The sequence below is a fragment of the Pongo abelii genome, chromosome 11 (assembly GCF_028885655.2).
Source record: "Pongo abelii isolate AG06213 chromosome 11, NHGRI_mPonAbe1-v2.0_pri, whole genome shotgun sequence".
Taxonomy (NCBI): Eukaryota; Metazoa; Chordata; class Mammalia; order Primates; family Hominidae; genus Pongo; species Pongo abelii.
In genome coordinates, this window is record NC_071996.2 from 134,377,689 (window position 1) to 134,396,326 (window position 18,638).

Sequence of the window (18,638 nt, forward strand, 5' to 3'; positions counted from 1 at the left end):
ATTGCAAAACAAAAGTATTTCTTAATGCTTTCTGTGGAGGTTTCATTCTTAAAATCCAGTCTGACCTCTTGTGCTGAGAAATAATTTCTGCCCATTTTATTCTAAAATCAAAGTCTGTATTTAATACTAAACACTGTGTTGCAGGGCTGGCAGAATGAGTTTATCAGTGGTATTTGTGTTAAAACATGTAATTATTATTTTTTTTCCAAATTGTAAAATAAGGCCTTGTAAAGCAAAACCTAATGACCCTGACTTCAGGGCCACCCCAGGAGAGCATAGCTCTGCTTTTCTGCGCTGTGGCCGCAGCTCAGGTGTGGCTGCGTTTTGTTCTTTATCTGTGCCTCATGTGCGTTTCTCTCCATGCAGGTGTTTGTAGCCAATCCTAACAAGACACAGCCCATCCTAGACATCCTCCTCAAGAACCAGACCAAACTCATAGAGTTCCTCAGCAAGTTTCAGAATGACAGGACGGAGGATGAGCAGTTTAACGACGAGAAGACCTATTTAGTTAAACAGATCAGGGATTTGAAGAGACCAGCTCAGCAAGAAGCTTAATCTCCAATAAACATCTATGTTAAATCCAAATTCAGCATTTGCTGTTAGCTATTCAGCATCAGGCACTCTTATTGATTCATGAGGAACATTACTGCTAATCTGCTGTTAAGTGAACGGTTTTTCATTTTACCCTTTTGTTTTTCAGTCCGGGTTGGAGATCGTAGCTGCTGCTGCTTGCACACTAGGGCACATGTGGGCTTTCTCTTGATCTTTGTGTCATTTCAGAATTCAAAGACTCTGTGTGCTACAGGAGTTCTGAACATGGCTGGGTTCATGAAGGCAAATGTATGGATGAGAGTGTGGTTTAGGGAAGAGGGCATTGATATCAGATTAGACCTATGTGTTTGCACCCATCTTTGTTGGCGATCTGAGTGCAGTGTGGCAAGTGCACACCTGGCATCCCTGTGTCAGATCGCGCACCTTCAGATCGCGCACCTTCGCTGAAGGAAGATGACGCAGAGCTTTATCTGAAATCAGAGGGGAACTATCCAAAATGGGAGTTTGGGGGCAGATAAAGTTGACATGCGAATAAATTGATACTGAAACTTAGCAACTTCTTAAAAGTGTAAAGAATCCTCATAAGATCATAAGGAAAATGTATATATGCTTTTCACAGCTTTCTAGAATTTTTTGACATTTGATTTTCTTGAGACTTGTAAACCTGGATATGTTGAAGGGTATTTGTTAATTTTACTTTTCAAAGATATTTTAAAACAGTAGAGCTAGCAATGACACCTTGCATTTCATTTCAACACTGCTTAAAGGTTTCTTTTGTATATAATTCTTAGAATGCTCATTTCTTTTAAATGGTTTAATTTGTACAGCAGAGGAATGTTATTGTAGTAGTATGTAACTATTACCTAATACTGAGTTTTTGCAAAAAACAATGAATGCTCATATGTAATTGAAATACTTCAGATCACATGAAAATGCTGATTTAACATTTAAGTATCACAGCATTAAAAGAAAAAAAAAGTAAACCAATCTTTTGTATTCAGTTACCTAATGGGGTGCCATCAATAAGCTGCGATACAGCCCTGGAGCTCAGTCAGCCACACCTTCCTGCATCCTATTGGCCTTATTCATTTAAAATGAGTTAATGAATCTGCCAGATCTGTGAATGATAGAGATTATGCTAAATTAATGCTGATTCTTTGTGTGTGTGGGAAACCTCTGTAGAGCACCTTTTCTTTCTTAGACTAAGTAACCCAGTACAATAGTTGTGAACTGAATAATTAAAACTTTGGCTTCTCTTAGGAAAAGATGACTTCCTAGTCATAGGTGTCCTATGGGGAAATTTATTTTTTTTAATGTCCTGTTCCTTAATGCTGCAAATTATCAGTATTTATAAAGTAACTGATTTTGCACCACTTTTTTGTTACTGTGACCACGGCAGAACAATGTCTTCTAGACTATATCTATGTAAAGTTATTAGAATGGTATCTGTTCATTTTAGTGATATGAAGATCACAACTAACAACTTACAAATCAGAGTTTGCCAGTTCAAATTCAGCATGGCTGCAGCTGATTAAGAAATTGATACGATTATTCTTTGCTAGCCTCTCTTACTAATGGAATTATATATTGGCCAGTAAAATGGGCCTCCCAATTGCTGTTTCAGCAGGTTTTAAAACCTTCAAGAACACCAGTTAGGAAAATAGCTCCAGAAAATATAGATATATTTTATTTTTATTAAAATGGCAGTCTACATCATAATTGGCATTTCCTGAGACTGTCTTTACCAGAGTCTGTGTGAAATAAGGCAATCTAGTCTCCTTGAAAAGAAAATCTCTTGGATGTTTAGGAAGGAAGACTTGGCCATGATGTGGTATCCTGGCTTTGTGGTGTAGTGCTGTGTGTATGGAGTTAGTGTAAAAACATGGATTACACCAAGTGGAAGAAATGTCTTCTTGTCAAGCTCATTCTTACAACTTACACATGTAGAACAGCTTCCACTTTGGCAATGATGTTGTAGCCTTTTAGGTGGAAGACAGTGAGGGGGTGCAGCGTGTCAGAGACAACATTAATGTGTTACTCTTGCATTGGAATCTGAAGGTAGTTCAGACTTCTTGGATTTTGTTTTTAAACAAAACAATGTGAAAACATTTAAGTTTGAAATGTTGCATTTGAAGTTATGATCGTTTAATATATTCATATTACCAAGACTATTATACTGGAAGTGGTTTCTTTTTGTGTTATAAAGGTTTAATTTTACATAAGGCAGTTACTTAATGTGATTTTTAACCCTTAAAAAAGTGGAGATGTATACATTTGTTAACAATGCCATGAAAGCATTTTCTTTCTCCTAAGGAAAAGTGAATTTCTTATCATAATATCTGGCTGGCCCTGTAATTTAAATTAAAATAAAATTTTGGAGAAACAGCATTGTCTGTCTTTATGATGTATTGTAGACAGTTGCATTTGTGTTACTGTGAACAGCTTCATCAGGAGACACACAAGCCCAAATTTTGTCACCAACTGAAAGTGGAGGGACAGTTAACACCCATTCCTGTCTGCCTTTTTCCCTGTTCAGGGGCTTCACTTCCCCCCCACCGCCCCCGTGCTCATGTTTTCCTTACCCTTCCTGAGTAAAATTACACCTTTTAATGGCACCATTTCTTAGACCCTAACGTTTGAGGAGTAGATCCTCTCTTTCGCTGTTATCAACACTGCGAGGCTGAACTAGAGCACTCGGCCCGGAGTATTCACAGGTTACTGACGTGAAATGATCATGAAGGCAAGGGGACCGTGGAAGCAGGAACAAGAACTCTGGCACTGTAAAGAATGTCCCTCGTCTGTCTTCCAGGGTGCCTCGTAATCCATAGTTCACAACCCCGCCCTCGACTTTAACCCCTGTCAGTAAATGAAATATTCTCTGGAATGAAGGCAGGGGACATGGTCTTGCCAAAAACACTTCATCCGAATAACAATGTCCTATTCGTTATTTCTGTCAAGTAGTTTAGTCTGCTTGTATGTTGTGGTTCCCCAAAGGTGACAAGGGCCCATTAAGTCATAACTTGTGACTTGGCCACTTCCAAGGATCACCAGGCTGAGGACTGGATTCACGCTTCAGCCCAAATTCCACTTCTACCACAATCACCAATCAAATGCCCTCCTCCCCTTGCCAAAGAAGCCCCAGAACATTGCGCTTCAGGCAGCTCAGAAGTAGTGCAGTTCTCACCCAGCCTTCCTAGTTAGGCTCCAACAAGGTCCTGATCAGGAAGTGCTCTGAGGCTGCAGTCAGTGCCCAATACCTTGTTCATGCTGGAGGCTAGAGCCACTCACGGTCATGAGAAAGCCCACCTGCCAATGTGCCAGTTGTCCTTTAGGGGAAGAGCGGGCAGCCCAGCACACACCGCCCTTCAGGTACTCCCAGATGTGTCAGGAGTCTTCTCCCTAACCATGGCTGTGTCCTCACTGACCATCTGGTTTCCAGAAGACATGAAGGACAGGGTAAGATTCTCCCCAGTCAGCAATCTCAGTCCTGCAGAAAGACCCACTGGAGCTTTTCACTACGAATACCATCCGCTTTCACCCGCTGACAGTCTGCTTGCGGTCAACCAGCACACCTCCGCCACCGAGCACTTAAGACCCAAGAAGTGCCTAATAAGGACCTTAAGCTTTCGAACCTCCAGGAGTCCTGCCACCAGCATTCACGCTAACTGAAGAGGATGGTGGTGGTTGCACAAGGCTGTGTCACTGCACAGCTATATGAGGACTTCATGCTGTGTGTGCCCTTACAGTGTCCTCTAAAACCTTGCTCATGTCTGACAACTGGCAGCCAAGTGTCCGTCCCCACTGTGGCTGGAAGGTGGGGCAGGTTCCACCTGAGGGCACGTCCGCCGGGAGCTAAATCTCCAAGGACCGCGACCCCCCGGTTTCTTTTTTTTTTTTTTTTGAGACGGAATCTTGCTCTGTCGCCCAGGCTGGAGTGCAGTGGCGCGATCTCAGCTCACTGCAAGCTCCGCCTCTTGGGTTCACACCATTCTCCTACCTCAGCCCCCTGAGTAGCTGGGACTACAGGTGCCTGCTAATTTTTTGTATTTTTAAATAGAGACAGGGTTTCACCGTGTTAGCCAGGCTGGTCTCGATATCCTGACCTCGTGATCTGCCCACCTTGGCCTCCCAAAGTGCTGGGATTACAGGCATGAGCCACCACCCCCAGCCAGACCCCCCGGTTTCTATGCAGAAGACTTCCTCCTTTGCAATTTGTTAAATTTTTATTATTTTTTCTAGGTAGCACTTCAGTAGTAAGACAGACCCCAGAGATTTCTGGAAAAGAGTGACATTTTTTCAACATTCTGCACAAGATTGACAGGTTTTACAGATGAGCTTTAGCTCATAAGAGCCCCTTTCCCTTGGTAATAATTTATTATCACCTAAGTCTTGGTGTTTCATGGAAACAGCATGGTCTAGCTCTAAGTTTTGGTAGCTGAGTCTTGTTTCCTCGAGATGCAACTGGCGTGCAAAGGCAGGAAGAGCCGCAGGCCAGCTGCGGAGGCTTCTGCCCAGAGGAAGTTTCCAGGCAAGACTGCACCTCTGGTGGCTCCCTCTTTCTTCCCCATGGACTGCAGCATGAAGACCTCAAGTCCCCTCTAGCCCCAACCAATCCCAGGGAGCAAATATCCCTCCCCAGAAACACTGCTCACACATATTCATGGGGACCTTTGCATATATCCCATCATCTTAACAAAGTCCTCACCCGTGTGGAGAAAAAGGAGGTGAGGGTCCTTCTGCACCAAGTCCCCTCCTAACCCAAGGGGCACCTTGTCACACTTAGCTGAATCTCTGTGTGGTCCTGGGCTCTCCCTAAGCCATCGAGGACCTGCTGGTTTCTGGGAACTTGCTTCTTTGAAGATCCGGGGCGTGAGGTACGGTTGGGTGCCAACCTGTGTCATCCGAACACACAGAGGGCCCTGTCAGTGCCCCACACCCTGTCCTTGACACCCACTTCTGCTTATTGTGAATACCTGTGACTCTGCCTCGGCACTCTCCTCTGCCCCCAAATGCAGAAATGACTGTCCCCAGAAGCAGCCCTCAGCTGCCAGTGTCCTTGGCCCTCAGCTGGGACAGCTGCACTCCTGCCTTCCAGAGCCCGCAGCGGGGCTGAGCTCTGATGCTCACTGCATTAACCAGCTTGCTAGAAACCTTTTGTCAGATTATTTCCATCCCCGGCTCACATCCCACTCTGTAGTATCTCCTGGGATCAAGTCCCAAATAACCAACACTGGAACTCTTATCTGAGGGTGTGCTTCTGGGGTAACCCAAACTAAGACATGCTCATTTTGTTTCTTCTAACTCACAGCCATGCCCATGGTCAGCCAGGTGAGAGGGCTCTCTCCTGAAAGAGGAGGCCAGTGGGACAGCAAACAGGGCTGCCTGCCCTTCTGGAAGCATCCTTCCTGTCTCTTTTGCCTCAATATTTAAGAGAGGCTGGCCCCCGAGTATGCATCAAAGCCTGACACCAGGTAGGGAGAAGCCCAACTCAGCAGAGCCGCTCTTGACCACAGCTCCTACTGCCTAAAGAAGCTGTTCTGAGACCCCCAACACAGGCTTGCTGTCCGCCAGTCAGCCAGTGCCCCCTGACTCTTATCCTTTCAAAAGCAGCTGGATAGGACACACTATCTGCTCCCAAATAGTTCTTCATGGTCATCAAGCATGCTAGCAAAACTGGAAAACTCCAGATTTTCTCATGTTCTGCCCCCTTTAAAAAAAAAAAAGACCTGAAAGGTATAGTCTAGCCCAACAAAATGATTGCACAATTGGGAATTGGAGCCAGAATTTTAGGAAACGTCCAGGTTGAGATAAGAATTTGGATGGGGACAGTGGAGAGAGGGCTAGCGTCTGTGTGGAGGCAGAGCCCACCCAATGGTGCTGAGGCAGCTTAAAGACGCCTGAAGGGGCCTCTCTGCCTTGCGGGATCCCCATGAGCTTTTCCTGCAGTCAACTTGCTTTCATTTTTAAAAAAATGTCCACTGGGTGACAGTAGAGCTCCTTGTTTTTAGCAGGTGCTGAGCTGGAGGGAATGGAGCATTCCTAGGGCAAATCTGGGCAACAACAGAGAACCTGGGATGTCGTGGACCCAACTGCCCTGAGCTTCCTGGACGCCGTTTTGGGCAAAAAGGCAGGGACAGTCTAAGGGAGTTATGAAAAGAATGACAGAGGCCGGGCACCGTGGTTCAAGCCTGTAATCCCAGCACTTTGGGAGGGCGAGGCGGGCGTATCACCTGAGGTCAGGAGTTCAAGACCAGCCTGACTAACATGGAGAAACCCCATCTCTACTAAAAATACAAAAAATTAGCCGGGCGTGGTGGCACAAGCCTGTAATCCCAGCTACTCGGGAGGCTGAGGCAGGAGAAACACTCGAACCCGGGAGGTGGAGGTTGTGGTGAGCCAAGATCGTGCACTCCAGCCTGGGTAACAAGGGCAAAACTCCATCTCAAAAAAAAAAAAAAAAGAAAGAAAAGAAAAGAAGAAAAGAGTGACAGAGGGCGGGACAAATGCGTGAGAGTAATGTGAAAGGTAGAGTTTAGGTGGTAGGTATATGGTTGTCTTGGTTGCTAATAAACTTTATTTTTTGGAAGAGTTCTAGATTTACAAAAAATGTTGCAAAGATGACACAGAGAGATCCCATATACTCTGCACCCCATCTTCCCTGTTATTAACATCTCACATGACTGTGTTATATTTGTTAAAATTAAGGAACCAATATGGATACACTATTATTAGGTAAAGTCCATACTTTATTCTGAGTTCCTTATGTTTTCCCTGATGTCTTTTTCCTGTTCCCAGATCCCATCCAGGATCCTATGTTCTATTTAGTTGAGAGTTTCTCAGACTTTGGTTTTTGCTGACAGTTTCAAAAAGTACTCATCAGGTATTTGTAGAATCTCCCTCGACTGGGATTTGTCTGCCTTTTTTCTCATGATTAAGATGAGATTATGGGGTTTGGGAGGAAGACCATACAGATTAAGTGCTTTTTTTTCTTTTTCTTTCATTTTCTTTTTTTTTTTTTTTTGAGACGGGGCCTCACTCTGTCACCCAGGCTGGAATGCAGTGGTGCGATCTCAGCTCACTGCAACCTCCGCCTCCCAGGCTCAAGCAATCCTCCCACCTTAGCCTCTTGAGTAGCTAGGACCACAGACATGCGCCACCACGCCAGGCTGATTTGTACTTTTGGTAGAGACAGAGTTTCGCCATGTCGCCCAGGCTGGTCTCAAACTCCTGAGCTCAAGCGATCCACCCGCCTCGGTTTCCCAAAGTGCTGGGATTACAGGCGTGAGCCACCGCGCCTAGCCTGAAGTGCTGTTTTCATCACATCATATCAAGGGTACACACTATGGACATGACTGCTCCCTGTTGATGTTGACCTTGATCGCCTGGCTGAGGTTGTGTTTGTCAGGTTTCTCCCCAATTGCTTTTTATTTTCCCTCTTTCAGTTCTGTACTCTGAGGAAGGAAGTCACTATATGCAGCCCACACCTACCAAGTAGGGAGTTATGCTCCACCTTCCTGAGAATGGAGTATCTACATACAATATTTACCGTTTTTCTGCATGAAGATTTGTCTCTTTTCCATTATATGTTTTTTTCCTGTAAAATTCTTTCAATTTTCTGTATGCTTGAAATATTTCATAATGAAAAGGTGGGAAAAAATGGCTAGGGTGGGGACGATGATATACATCCTGCACATGCTACCAAGTACAAGGGCACGGGGGTTTCAGGGGCATCTGGGGATGCAGCAGCACACGCAGCACCTTCTCCGGAATTCACTTTCCCACTGTCATGTTTTGGCTGCGTCCTTACCCAAGTCTCATCTTGAATTGTAGCCTCCATAATTCCCACATGTTGTGGGAGGGATCTTGTGGGAGGTAACTGAATCATGGGGGTGGGTCTTTCCCATGCTGTTCTCATGAGATCTGATGGTTTATAAAGGGCAGTTCCCCTACACAAGTTCTCTCTTGTCTGCCGCCATGTAAGACGTGCCTTTCGCCTTTTGCCATGATTGTCAGGCCTCCCCCGCCATGTGGGACTGTGAGTCCACTAAATCTCTTTTGCTTTATAAATTACCCAGTCTCAGATATGTCTTTATTAGCAGCATGAGAACAGACTAATACACCCACTGCCCAGCGGCTGCAGCACACAGAGGTCAACAACAATCTCACCTGCACCGTGTCCAAAACAGAACCAGATGGAGGCCCACCAATCAGGACCCCAAAGCTCAGGGCGCCACTGCCTCCTGGTTTCTTAAGCTAGCAATGTGGGAGTCACCCTTACCCGGCCTCCTCCCCCATCTAATTGAAAGCAAATCATGTTCTGCCTTAAAACGCTTTAGTTTCAAGGTTGCAAGTCAAACATCCTTGAAACTATTAGAGCAAGCCTTCTAAAATTACAAGAAAGTTCGTTTCCCTTCTTAGGAAACAGAAATGCAATTTTATGAGGAAGCCATGCAGAATGTGTACAGATTTCATTTAAGTGTTCTAGTAACTGATAGGTAAATCATTGCTAACCTTGTCCTTATTCATCTGAGAAATTCAACTACATCTTCCTAAAGCACCCATGACAGCAGATGCCCCATTCATTCGAGTTCTTCATTAACAGCCAACAATCCTCATTAACGTTTGGTGAGTGATTACCAAGGGCTTCGCGGGGGATAATTCACTCAGTCCTCAGGCCACTCAGAAGCACAGGTTACTCTATTCTGATTTTGCAGAGGAGGAAACAGAGGCACAGAGAGATTAAGCCAAGACCAAACAGCAGTAGGTAGCAGAGAGGTGGCTGCGACATCTCTTTTCTTTCTCTTTCTTTTTCTTCCTTTCTCTCTTTCTCTTTCTATTCTTTTCTTTTCTTTTCTTTTTTTGAGACAGAGTTTTGCTCTTGTTGCCCATGCTGGAGTGCAATGGCGCGATCTCAGCTCACCACAACATCCGCCTCCTGGGTTCACTCCTGCCTCAGCCTCCCGAGTAGCTGGGATTACAGGCGTACGTCACCACGCCCGACTAATTTTGTATTTTTAGTAGAGATGGGGTTTCTCCACGTTGGCCAGGCTGGTCTCGACTCCCTACCTCAGATGATCCGCCCCCCTCGGCCTCCCAAAGTGCTAGGATTACAGACGTGAGCCACCGCGCCCAGCTGACATTTCTTTTCCTTAGTCCAGCCCTCTGCGCCCTCTTCCAAATGCCTGGCTTCCTCCAGAACCTCCAGAGCACGTTGTTGGGGCCTGAGGAGCAGTGCCAAGTGTCCCGGAATCCCATCTGCTCTGATCAACAGTCACAGGACCGCCGACAAGGAAAGGCGATTTGCCACCGTCCCGATAGGTTAGAACCAGAACGTTCCGCCCTGCTGGGCCCAGGGCCAGGCTCGGAGCAGGCTTCTCAAACTGCAGTGTCCACGCCACCCATCGGCGGTCCGGCGGTCTAGGGTGGGGCCCGAGACTCCAGACTAGGCTGCTGTGAGGACCACACCGGGAGGCGCCATCGGGGGCGGGCGACCTCAGCCGCGGGGCGGAGAAGGGCCAGGCGCGCGCTCCTGGAGGTACGGGGCGCGCAGCCCCGAGGTGCGCCCGGGCTGAGGTGGGCGTGTCCCGGGTACGCGCCCAGGCGTATGGCAGAGTCGCTGGGATGCCAGGTCCCAAGGAGCTCACCGAGGCCACGCCGATGGCCACCCGGGTGGAGCCTGGGCTGTGGGCTTCGCCTGCGTCCCCGCGGTCTGTCCACGCGTCCCCGCACCCGGAGCTAGGGTGTAGCCAGGTCGGAAGCCGGCGTAGAGCGCCTTTCACCCCGGGCCCCACCCAGGGCTCAGCCCAGCGCCGCGGCGGGCCCGGGCTCCCAGGTCTGCGGCTTTCACTGGGCCGCTTTCCTGCAGAGGGCCCCGGCGACTGGGGAGGAGGCCGCCCTTTCCTTCCGGCCCGCGACCGTCCCGGGCTGTCCCTACCCGAGGGAGACCCCCAGCGGCCCGGAGCCTCAGACTCTCCGAGAGCCAGGCGGCGGCGCCCCAGGGCTGGGGCCTTGGAGCCTGGGAAAGCAACCGGGGGTCTCTGGGGAGTCCTGAGCGCAGGCGCCCGCCCACAGCCAAGACCGTGGCCCAGACCTCCCAAGGGGGCCTGTCCCTGCTGCCCCGACGTCCAGTCCCTACTGCCCCGAGGTCCTGTCCCTGCGGCCGTGCCCTGAGAGCCTGTCCCTGCTGCCCCAGATCCTGTCCCTGCTGTGTCGAAGGCCTGTGCGGGACTCGAGGCCGTCTCCCACTCAGAGGGCCTGTCCTTGCTGCCCCGAGGGCCTGTCCCTGCCGCAGGGCCTAGGCCTGGAAAGTGGACACTCAAGAGTCCCCAGGTGATGTTTGGGGTCCCTCTGCCAGAAAGCTGTTGTGCTCCTATGGCGGCAGCAGCCTCTGCCTCCCCCACTGAGTGCAGGACTCAGCTCTTCCTGGCTTGGGGTGCAGTGCAGAAGGGGACCCTCCTTGAGCCCTGGAAAGCACGGGAGGCGCTTCTGCAAGAGGCAGCTGCTGGCTAAGCCTGGTGCCCAGGGAGGTAGTGACGAGGACGCACTCCTTCCAGTTCACTGGGCGACTCTAAGGGACACCAGTACAGGGATTGGCGGGCCGGCCTCCCTGAGAGAGTCAAGGGAAGAAGCAATACACATGGTGTCACCCTGCTCAGTCCACCCCAGACCACCACCAGCCAGGAGTGGAGACAGGACCTTCTGCTGGGCCCTGGGGATGCTGAGCAGGGGTGAAAGCGTCCTAGAGGCTTGGTGCCGACCTGGACACAGCCCGGCCCAGGCATGGACTCCCCACTTGGGAGCATTTGTGAAGTGAGGAGAACCCCATGCCACTGCCACATGGCTTCTGTCACCTGCATCCAGTCACAGTTCCTGAGGAAATGGTCCCCGAGACCCCTGTTGGCCATGCTAGGTGCGAGGGAGGAAGCCTGGGCCAGTGGCTGTCCCTATGGACACCGTGGGTGGTTTCTCCTTGACGTACATGGGAACGTCACTGAGGCCAGGAGGACAGCAAATCCTTTATTCCTCATGTAAGAGGTGGGCCTTTGACCCAGACCTGCAGTTGTGAAGGACAAAGTGTTAAAAACTGTCTCAGTGAAAGATCCTGTCAGTTTAAATATTACTACATTTTGAAAATGTGAGAGACGAAATGTCAAGTTCATGCAGGCATTGAAGCCAAGTGCAATGGCAGGACATGTGCTTCCCCTCTCCCCAGCCTGCTTTCCTCAGCTCTGTGCAGGCTGGAGAGAGTAAGAGCTACCTCCTAAGGCCTTCTGTGAGCACTAAATAAGCCAGAGTTTGTGAGGACCTCAGAGAGTGCCCGGCTTAACACATGCTTGCTTGGAAAAACCACTGGGTGTCACGTGTGTAGTGTGACCTTCAGGTCACTGCTTGCCTTGACTCATCACCCCTGTTTGATGGATGAAAGCACAGCCACTCACTGGCATTTACTGTGCTAGAAACATCCTGGTGCCTTCCCTGCTTGGGCCACCGTGCTTTGTAGCCACTGTTACAGCTAGTGCGTACCGAACCCTGCTGCCAGCCCAGGTGGTGCTGAGTGTGGCTGTGTCTCGGTCCTTCCACCCTCACACAGTGAGGTCAGGACTGCCAGGACAGTGAAGCACCGTAGGTAGGAGTCCAGCGGGTTCAGCCTGTCCGCTGCCTAGACAGAGCCGATTTACCAAGACAGGAATTGCAAAAGAGAAATTCACACAAAGCCAGAGTTGTATTATTACTCAAATCGGTATCCCCGAGCATTCTGGGATCAGAGTTTTAAAGGATAATTTGGTGGGTTGGGAGTTAGTGAGTCAGGATTGCTAATTGGTTGGGTCTGAGATGAAATCATAGGGAGTCGAAGCTGTCCTCTTGCCCTGAGTCAGTTCCTGGGTGGTGGCCACAAGATCAGATGAGCCAGCTTATCGATCTGTGTAGTGCCAGCTGATCCACCAGGTGCAAGGTCTGCAAAATATCTCAAGCACTGATCTTAGGTTTTGCAATAGTGATGTTATCCCCAGGAGCGATTTGGGGAGGGTCAGAATCTTGTAGCCTCCAGCTACATAACGCCTAAACCATAATTTCTATTCTTTTGGCTAATTTGTTAATCCTACAAAGGCAGTCTAGTCCCCAGGCAAGAAAGGGGTTTGTTGGGAAAGGGCTGTTATCATCTTGGTTTTAAACTCTTAACTATAAACTAAGTTCCTCCCAAAGTTAGTTCGACCTACGCCCAGGACTGAACAGCTTGGAGGTTAGAAGCAAGATGGAGTTGGTGAGGTCAGATCTCTTTCAGTGTCTCAGTTATAATTTTGCAATGGTGATTTCAAGAACAGTCACCCTGAAGTTCAGGACACGCAAGAAAGCACTCCCGATTTGGCCTCTGCTCCCAGCTAGGATTTAGGTCACAAGAGACTTCAGTCTTGTGGTAACAAGAAGAAAACAAGCAAAATAAGAAACAGCGTGCTTCTTATGAAGCTAGCAAAAAGTGGTAGCAACAAGGAACCTGGAAGAAGTAAATTCTGGAGCATTCTGAGGCTGTTGTAGGTGAATGGGAAGCTGAGACAGCTTCCATATGGGGAGGTGATGCCTCATCTGGGTGAGAGCAGTTCTGCCAAGGATGGAGAGACTTTTAGGGGAAATCAGTCAGATCTTGGAAAACAGGGCTGTGGGACAGACTGAGTCTGGACGAGCCTCAAACACAAGAACGGATCACTTGGCCCAGAAATATCCTCCTCTGAGTTTTGCTAAGAAAACACCAATAGGGCAAAGAATGATAACTAGAAAGAAACTGTGTAATCCGAAACATTCTTGCAGTGATTGGATCCTGGGGCTCTGCCAGCGTTGAATCCAAAGGTGAACCAAAAATAGCTGAAATTGAAGACAATCAGCTCCCTGTCTATAAGAGCAAAAGACAGTGGCTCAGGAGACTGGGGACTGGGCTCCCCATAGAGAATGCCCCTGATTAAAGCTGCAGCCCAGTCAAACTCATCTTGTTCTAGAAGGAATCTGAAAGATCCATCCCTGCACCAGATAGGGGGAAAGGCTTCCATCAACAACTATGATTGTATGTGAAATAACATCATTCCACACATCCAAGAAACTCAACGAACCCCAACTACGATCAATGCAAAGAGATCCACGTGGTAGGTCCTCAAATATGTTGAACCTACCAGGAGTAGTTGTTGTTATTGTTGTTGTTGTTTGAGATGGAGTCTTGTTCTTGTTACCCAGGATGGAGTGCAATGGCACGATCTTGGCTCACTGCAACCTCTGCCTCCCAGGTTTAAGTGATTCTCCTGCCTCAGCCTCACAAGTAGCTGGGATTACAGGCACGTGCCACCATGCCCGGCTAATTCTTGTATTTTTAGTAGACAGGGTTTCACTTTATGTTGGCCAGGCTGGTCTCAAACTCCTGACCTCAAGTGATCCGCCCGCCTCGGCCTCCCAAAGTGCTGGGATTACAGGCATGAGCCACCACGCCTGGCCCCAGCTATCTTAAAGTTTAGAAACACTTTATTGTTAAAAAAAAAAAAGTTTGTATTTTTTTATTGAATAAATATGATCTATTGATAAATAAAGTAATAATTGCTAATACATTTTTCTTAGCACAAAGTAGTGGTAAAATATCATTATAATATGGAAATAAATAATAATTTCCAGGCTGGACACAGTAGCCCATTCCTGTAATCCCAGCATGTTGGGAGGCCAAAGCAAGTGGATCGTTTGAGCCTAGGAGTTTGAGACCAGCCTGGGCAACGTGGCAAAACCCCATCTCACTAAAAATACAAAAAAATTAGCTAGGTATAGTGGCGCGTGTCTATAGTCCCAGCTACTTGGGAGGCTGAGGTGGTAAAACCACCACCTGAGCCTGGGAGGTCGAGGCTGCAGTGAGCCATGATCACACCACTGCACTCTAGCCTGGGCCATGGGAATGAGATGCTGCAAAAAAAAAAAGAATAATTTCCATCATACCAAAGTTTAAAAAAAATTTTCAATTGAAGGTGAAATAAAGACACTTGTGAAGAAATTGCAGCTGAGAGAATTCATAGCCTATAGACTCACCAGACAAGAGATGCTACAGGGAGCTCATTAGCTGAAGAGAAATGATACAGATGAAAACAGGAAGGTGTAAAGAGAGCCAGAAATACAAATTTATGGGTAAACATAAAAGACAGTTTTTATCTCTTTTCTTCATTTCTTTAAAAGGCAAAAAAATAATATGGAGTTTATAACAAATGTGAAGCAAAATCTATGACACAGATAGATCAAAGACAACAGGAATAATTATACTAATGTAATGTTCTTGTATTATACAGAAGTGGTTTAATATTAATTCAATGTACATTGTGATAAATTAAGGATACATGCTTTATTGACTGCCTGAAGCAACCACTTTAAAGAAATCAAATAAATGGAAACAAAGATGTATATCTGAAAAACCAACAGAGGAGATAAGATAAAATACCACAACGTACCTGATTAATCCTCAACAAGACAGAAAAACAGAAGCCACAAACAACAGATAGGATGAATCGAAAACAAATAGCAAAATGATGAACTGAAACCTCAACCATATCAATACTTACGTTAAATGTAAACAGGGTAACCACTCCATTTCGAAGACAAAAACTGTTAAGATGACAGCAAGAACGAGAGGAGAAAACAAAAAACATTGTTGAACTGAATAAAAAACAAGCCCCAACTACATACTGTTTACAATAAGTGTACTTTAAATATAAAGATACAGATACAAAGATAAAAAGTAAAAGGATTAAGAAGAACGTACAAACACTAATCACAAGAAAGCTGGCATAACCATATTAATATCAATAGACTCTGAGGCAAGAGGCATTACCAAAGATAAAGAGACATAGTTCTTAATGATAATCGAGTCAATTTATCAAGAAGATAACAACCCTAAATATGTCTGTATCTAATGACAGTTTGAAAACACATGAAACAAAAATTGACAGAACTAAATGGAGAAATAGATGAATCTGCAATCATTGTCACATTGTCTCCAAAGATGGCCACCAACAATGTCACCATCATCCAACCACGTACTACACCTCCCAACAAGAGTTATTTTCCTACTCTTTATTTAATTTATTTTTATTATTATTATTATTTTTTGAGACAGAGTCTCGCTCTGTCACCCAGGCTGGAGTGCCGTGGTGTGACCTTGGCTCACTGCAACCTCTGCCTCCTGGGTTCAAGCGATTCTCCCGCCTCAGCCTCCTGAGTAGCTGGGACTACAGGCATGCACAACCACACTTGGCTAATTTCTATATTTTCAGTAGAGACGGGGTTTCACTACATTGGCCAGGATGGTCTTGAACTCCTGACCTCAAGTGATCCACTCCTCTTGGCCTCTCAAAGTGTTGGGATTACAGGTGTGAGCCACCACGCCCAGCTGTATTTTCCTACTCTTTAAATCAGCATGGTCCTTATGACTTGCTTTGACTAACAGAATGTAGCAGAAATGATTCTGGGCCAGTTCCAGCCTGGCCCTTAAGAGGCTGAAAGATTCTCTTTCACTCTTTTGGAAGCCAGTTGCCATGTAGAATACCTTGGACTAGACTATTGAGAATTGGAAGATCACATGGAGTCAGAGACTCCACATGGACTAAAACTGATGCATCCTAGCCAAGGCCCCAACACATAAGTGAAGCTAGCAGTAGCTGAACTTCTGGATGGTTGCAGCTGTTTAAATGATACCAGCTGAGACCTCAGCAAGCTGAATGATCCAGTGGACCCACAGACTCATGGGGAATAATGAATTGTTTTAAGCCATGAAGTTTTGGGGTGGTTTGCTATGCAGCAATCTATCAATGAAACATGCCTTTCTCTGTCATTAATGGAATAAGCAGACAAAATCCAGTGAAGACAGCAGCTTCCTCTGGATACCCCCTTGCACTTTGCTGCCACTGCCCAGCCCAAGGGAGTCAGTCACGGAAGTCCCCAAGGAGCAGGAGGGCCAGTGGCTCTCAGAGGTGGAAATGAGAGATGAAGAGCAAAATGCCAAGTTGACTGAGATTTTGGAGCTCTTGGTTGCAGCTGTTCTTTCAGACCAAGAATTAAAAGCTCATGGCCTTTGAACAAGGCCATAGGAGAAATGGCTTGGTGCATCCATATGACATGGATTCTGGCTTATTCTTTCATGAAAACCCTACAGAGGTTGAAACTTTGCTCCATCAGCTCTGCCAAGCATGCACTGTCCACACTAAATGAGGCCCTACCAGACCTGAGATTTTTTCCATACATGTTCTATTATTCAGTGGCTGGTGAGGTAAAGCGAGCCGTAGAAACAAAATAAGCAATGGGTGACTATACCTGCTCCTATTCTATATCCTGGTTTTGAAAACCTACAGCCTTCCTGACAAGGATGACTTCAGGAAGAGAAAGGAAACGGTCATCAAAACAATTGCTGACGTCTCCAAGGAAAGACACACGTGGGGCAGGGCCGAGCACCCCACTAAGCCCAGCCTACATCAACAGACACCCAGCCAACCCTGAGACACAGGAGCGTGCCCAGCCAAGATCACCAATGTCCCCCACAGTCCAATCTCAGAATTGGTCAACCCCCAGCAGCCCCTGAGACATATGAGCAAGTCAGGCAGAGGGCTGTCAAGCTCAGCCAACTTTCAGCTGACCCTGAGACACCGGAGTGAGCTCAGCTGAGGTCAGCAGAACTTCCCAGCCATGCCCAGCCCAAATCAGCCAACCTCCAGCTGACCTGCAGCCTCATCATCAACAACACCCGGCTGCTCATTAAGCTAGACAAGGCTGGTCTCCCCCATAGCCCAGGGACCAGATTCTACATTGCAGAAGCGTTCAGGTGGCCCAAACCTCCTGCCACACATTCTATCCAGCATCTAATACCTTCTAAGGGCTTCTGACTTATCAAACACTTCACTCCTATAAGAAGAGTTGAATGTCATGTCTTCCTTGCTCATGCTGGCTGGCTTATTTCTTGAACTATTGAAACCACCTTTGCAAACTTATGACTGAGACAGTGGAAGAGATCTAACTTCATAGACTCCATCTTGCTTCTAACCTCCAAGCTATCCGTGTTCATTCCTGGGTGTAGGCTGAACTAACTTTGGGAGAAACTTAATTTATTGTTTATAGCTTAAAACAAAGACGGTAACAGCCCTTTCCCAAAGTAGACCTCCTTCTTGCCTGGGGACTAAATTGCCTTGTAGGACTAATGCTAGCCACAAGATTAGAAATTATGGTTTGGGAGTCATGCAGCTGGAGGCCACAAGACTCTGACCCTCCCTAAACTGCTTCTAAGATCAGTGCTTGAGATATTTTGCAGACCTTGCACTTGATGGACCAGCTGGCACCACCCAGACTGATAAACTGATTCATCTGATCTTGCAGCCTCCACCTAGGAACCCACCTAGGAACTGACTGTGCAAGAAGACAGCTCCGACTCCCTATGATTTCATCTTTGACCAATCAGCACTCCTGGCTCACTGGCTTCCGCCCACCCACCAAGTTGTCCTTAAAAACTCTGCTCCCCGAATGCTGGGGGAGACTGATTTGAGTAATGATAAAACTCTGGTCTCCTGCACAGCCAGCTCTATGTGAATTACCCTTCCTCTACTGCAATCCCCCTGTCTTGATAAATTGGCTCTGTCTAGGCGGCAGGCAAGGTGAACCCCTTGGGCAGTTATACTATTAGGACAAAAAAATCCCACTTACTTCCTCCTCCTTGTTTAAAGATGAAGTTAGTGAAGTAAGCCAAACCTCATTGCAGGACCCCAAGTAACCCCTCCTGAACCCCTCCCTACACACATTCAAGGGTGGCCAGACCCAGACCAAGGAGGAACTGAGCATCAGGAGTTTTGTGTAACTTTTTATGGGCAAGATGAAGCCTTCAGGGCCTCAGAATGAAAAGTTTACGAGAAGAAAGAACTTTAGCCAGGTCTACTAACTTGTCCCCTGCCCCACCTCCGCTGGAGTCTGCCCTGGTTGCCAAGGCTGGTTTGGTTCAGTCTTTGTGTTTTCCTCAGTTTGTTGTAACTGGCAGGGTCCTGACAACCCGAGGGACTTCACAGTGGCGTCAGGGCCACGTAGGATCTGCTATG

General features: G+C 47.2%; 1 protein-coding gene across 4 annotated transcripts in view; it reads left to right on the forward strand.

Annotated features, from left to right (window-relative positions):
- The window catches only part of CAB39 (calcium binding protein 39), a 107,360-nt gene extending 104,423 nt beyond the window's left edge, over nt 1-2,937 (forward strand). For all 4 annotated transcript variants that reach the window (XM_002812968.5, XM_054549962.2, XM_063713113.1 and 1 more), the window contains exon 9: nt 367-2,937. In XM_002812968.5, the coding sequence (XP_002813014.1) occupies nt 367-555 (189 nt within the window). In that variant the 3' untranslated portion in view covers nt 556-2,937. The remainder of the gene's footprint in view (nt 1-366) is intronic.
- The last annotated feature ends 15,701 nt before the right edge of the window (nt 2,938-18,638 follow it).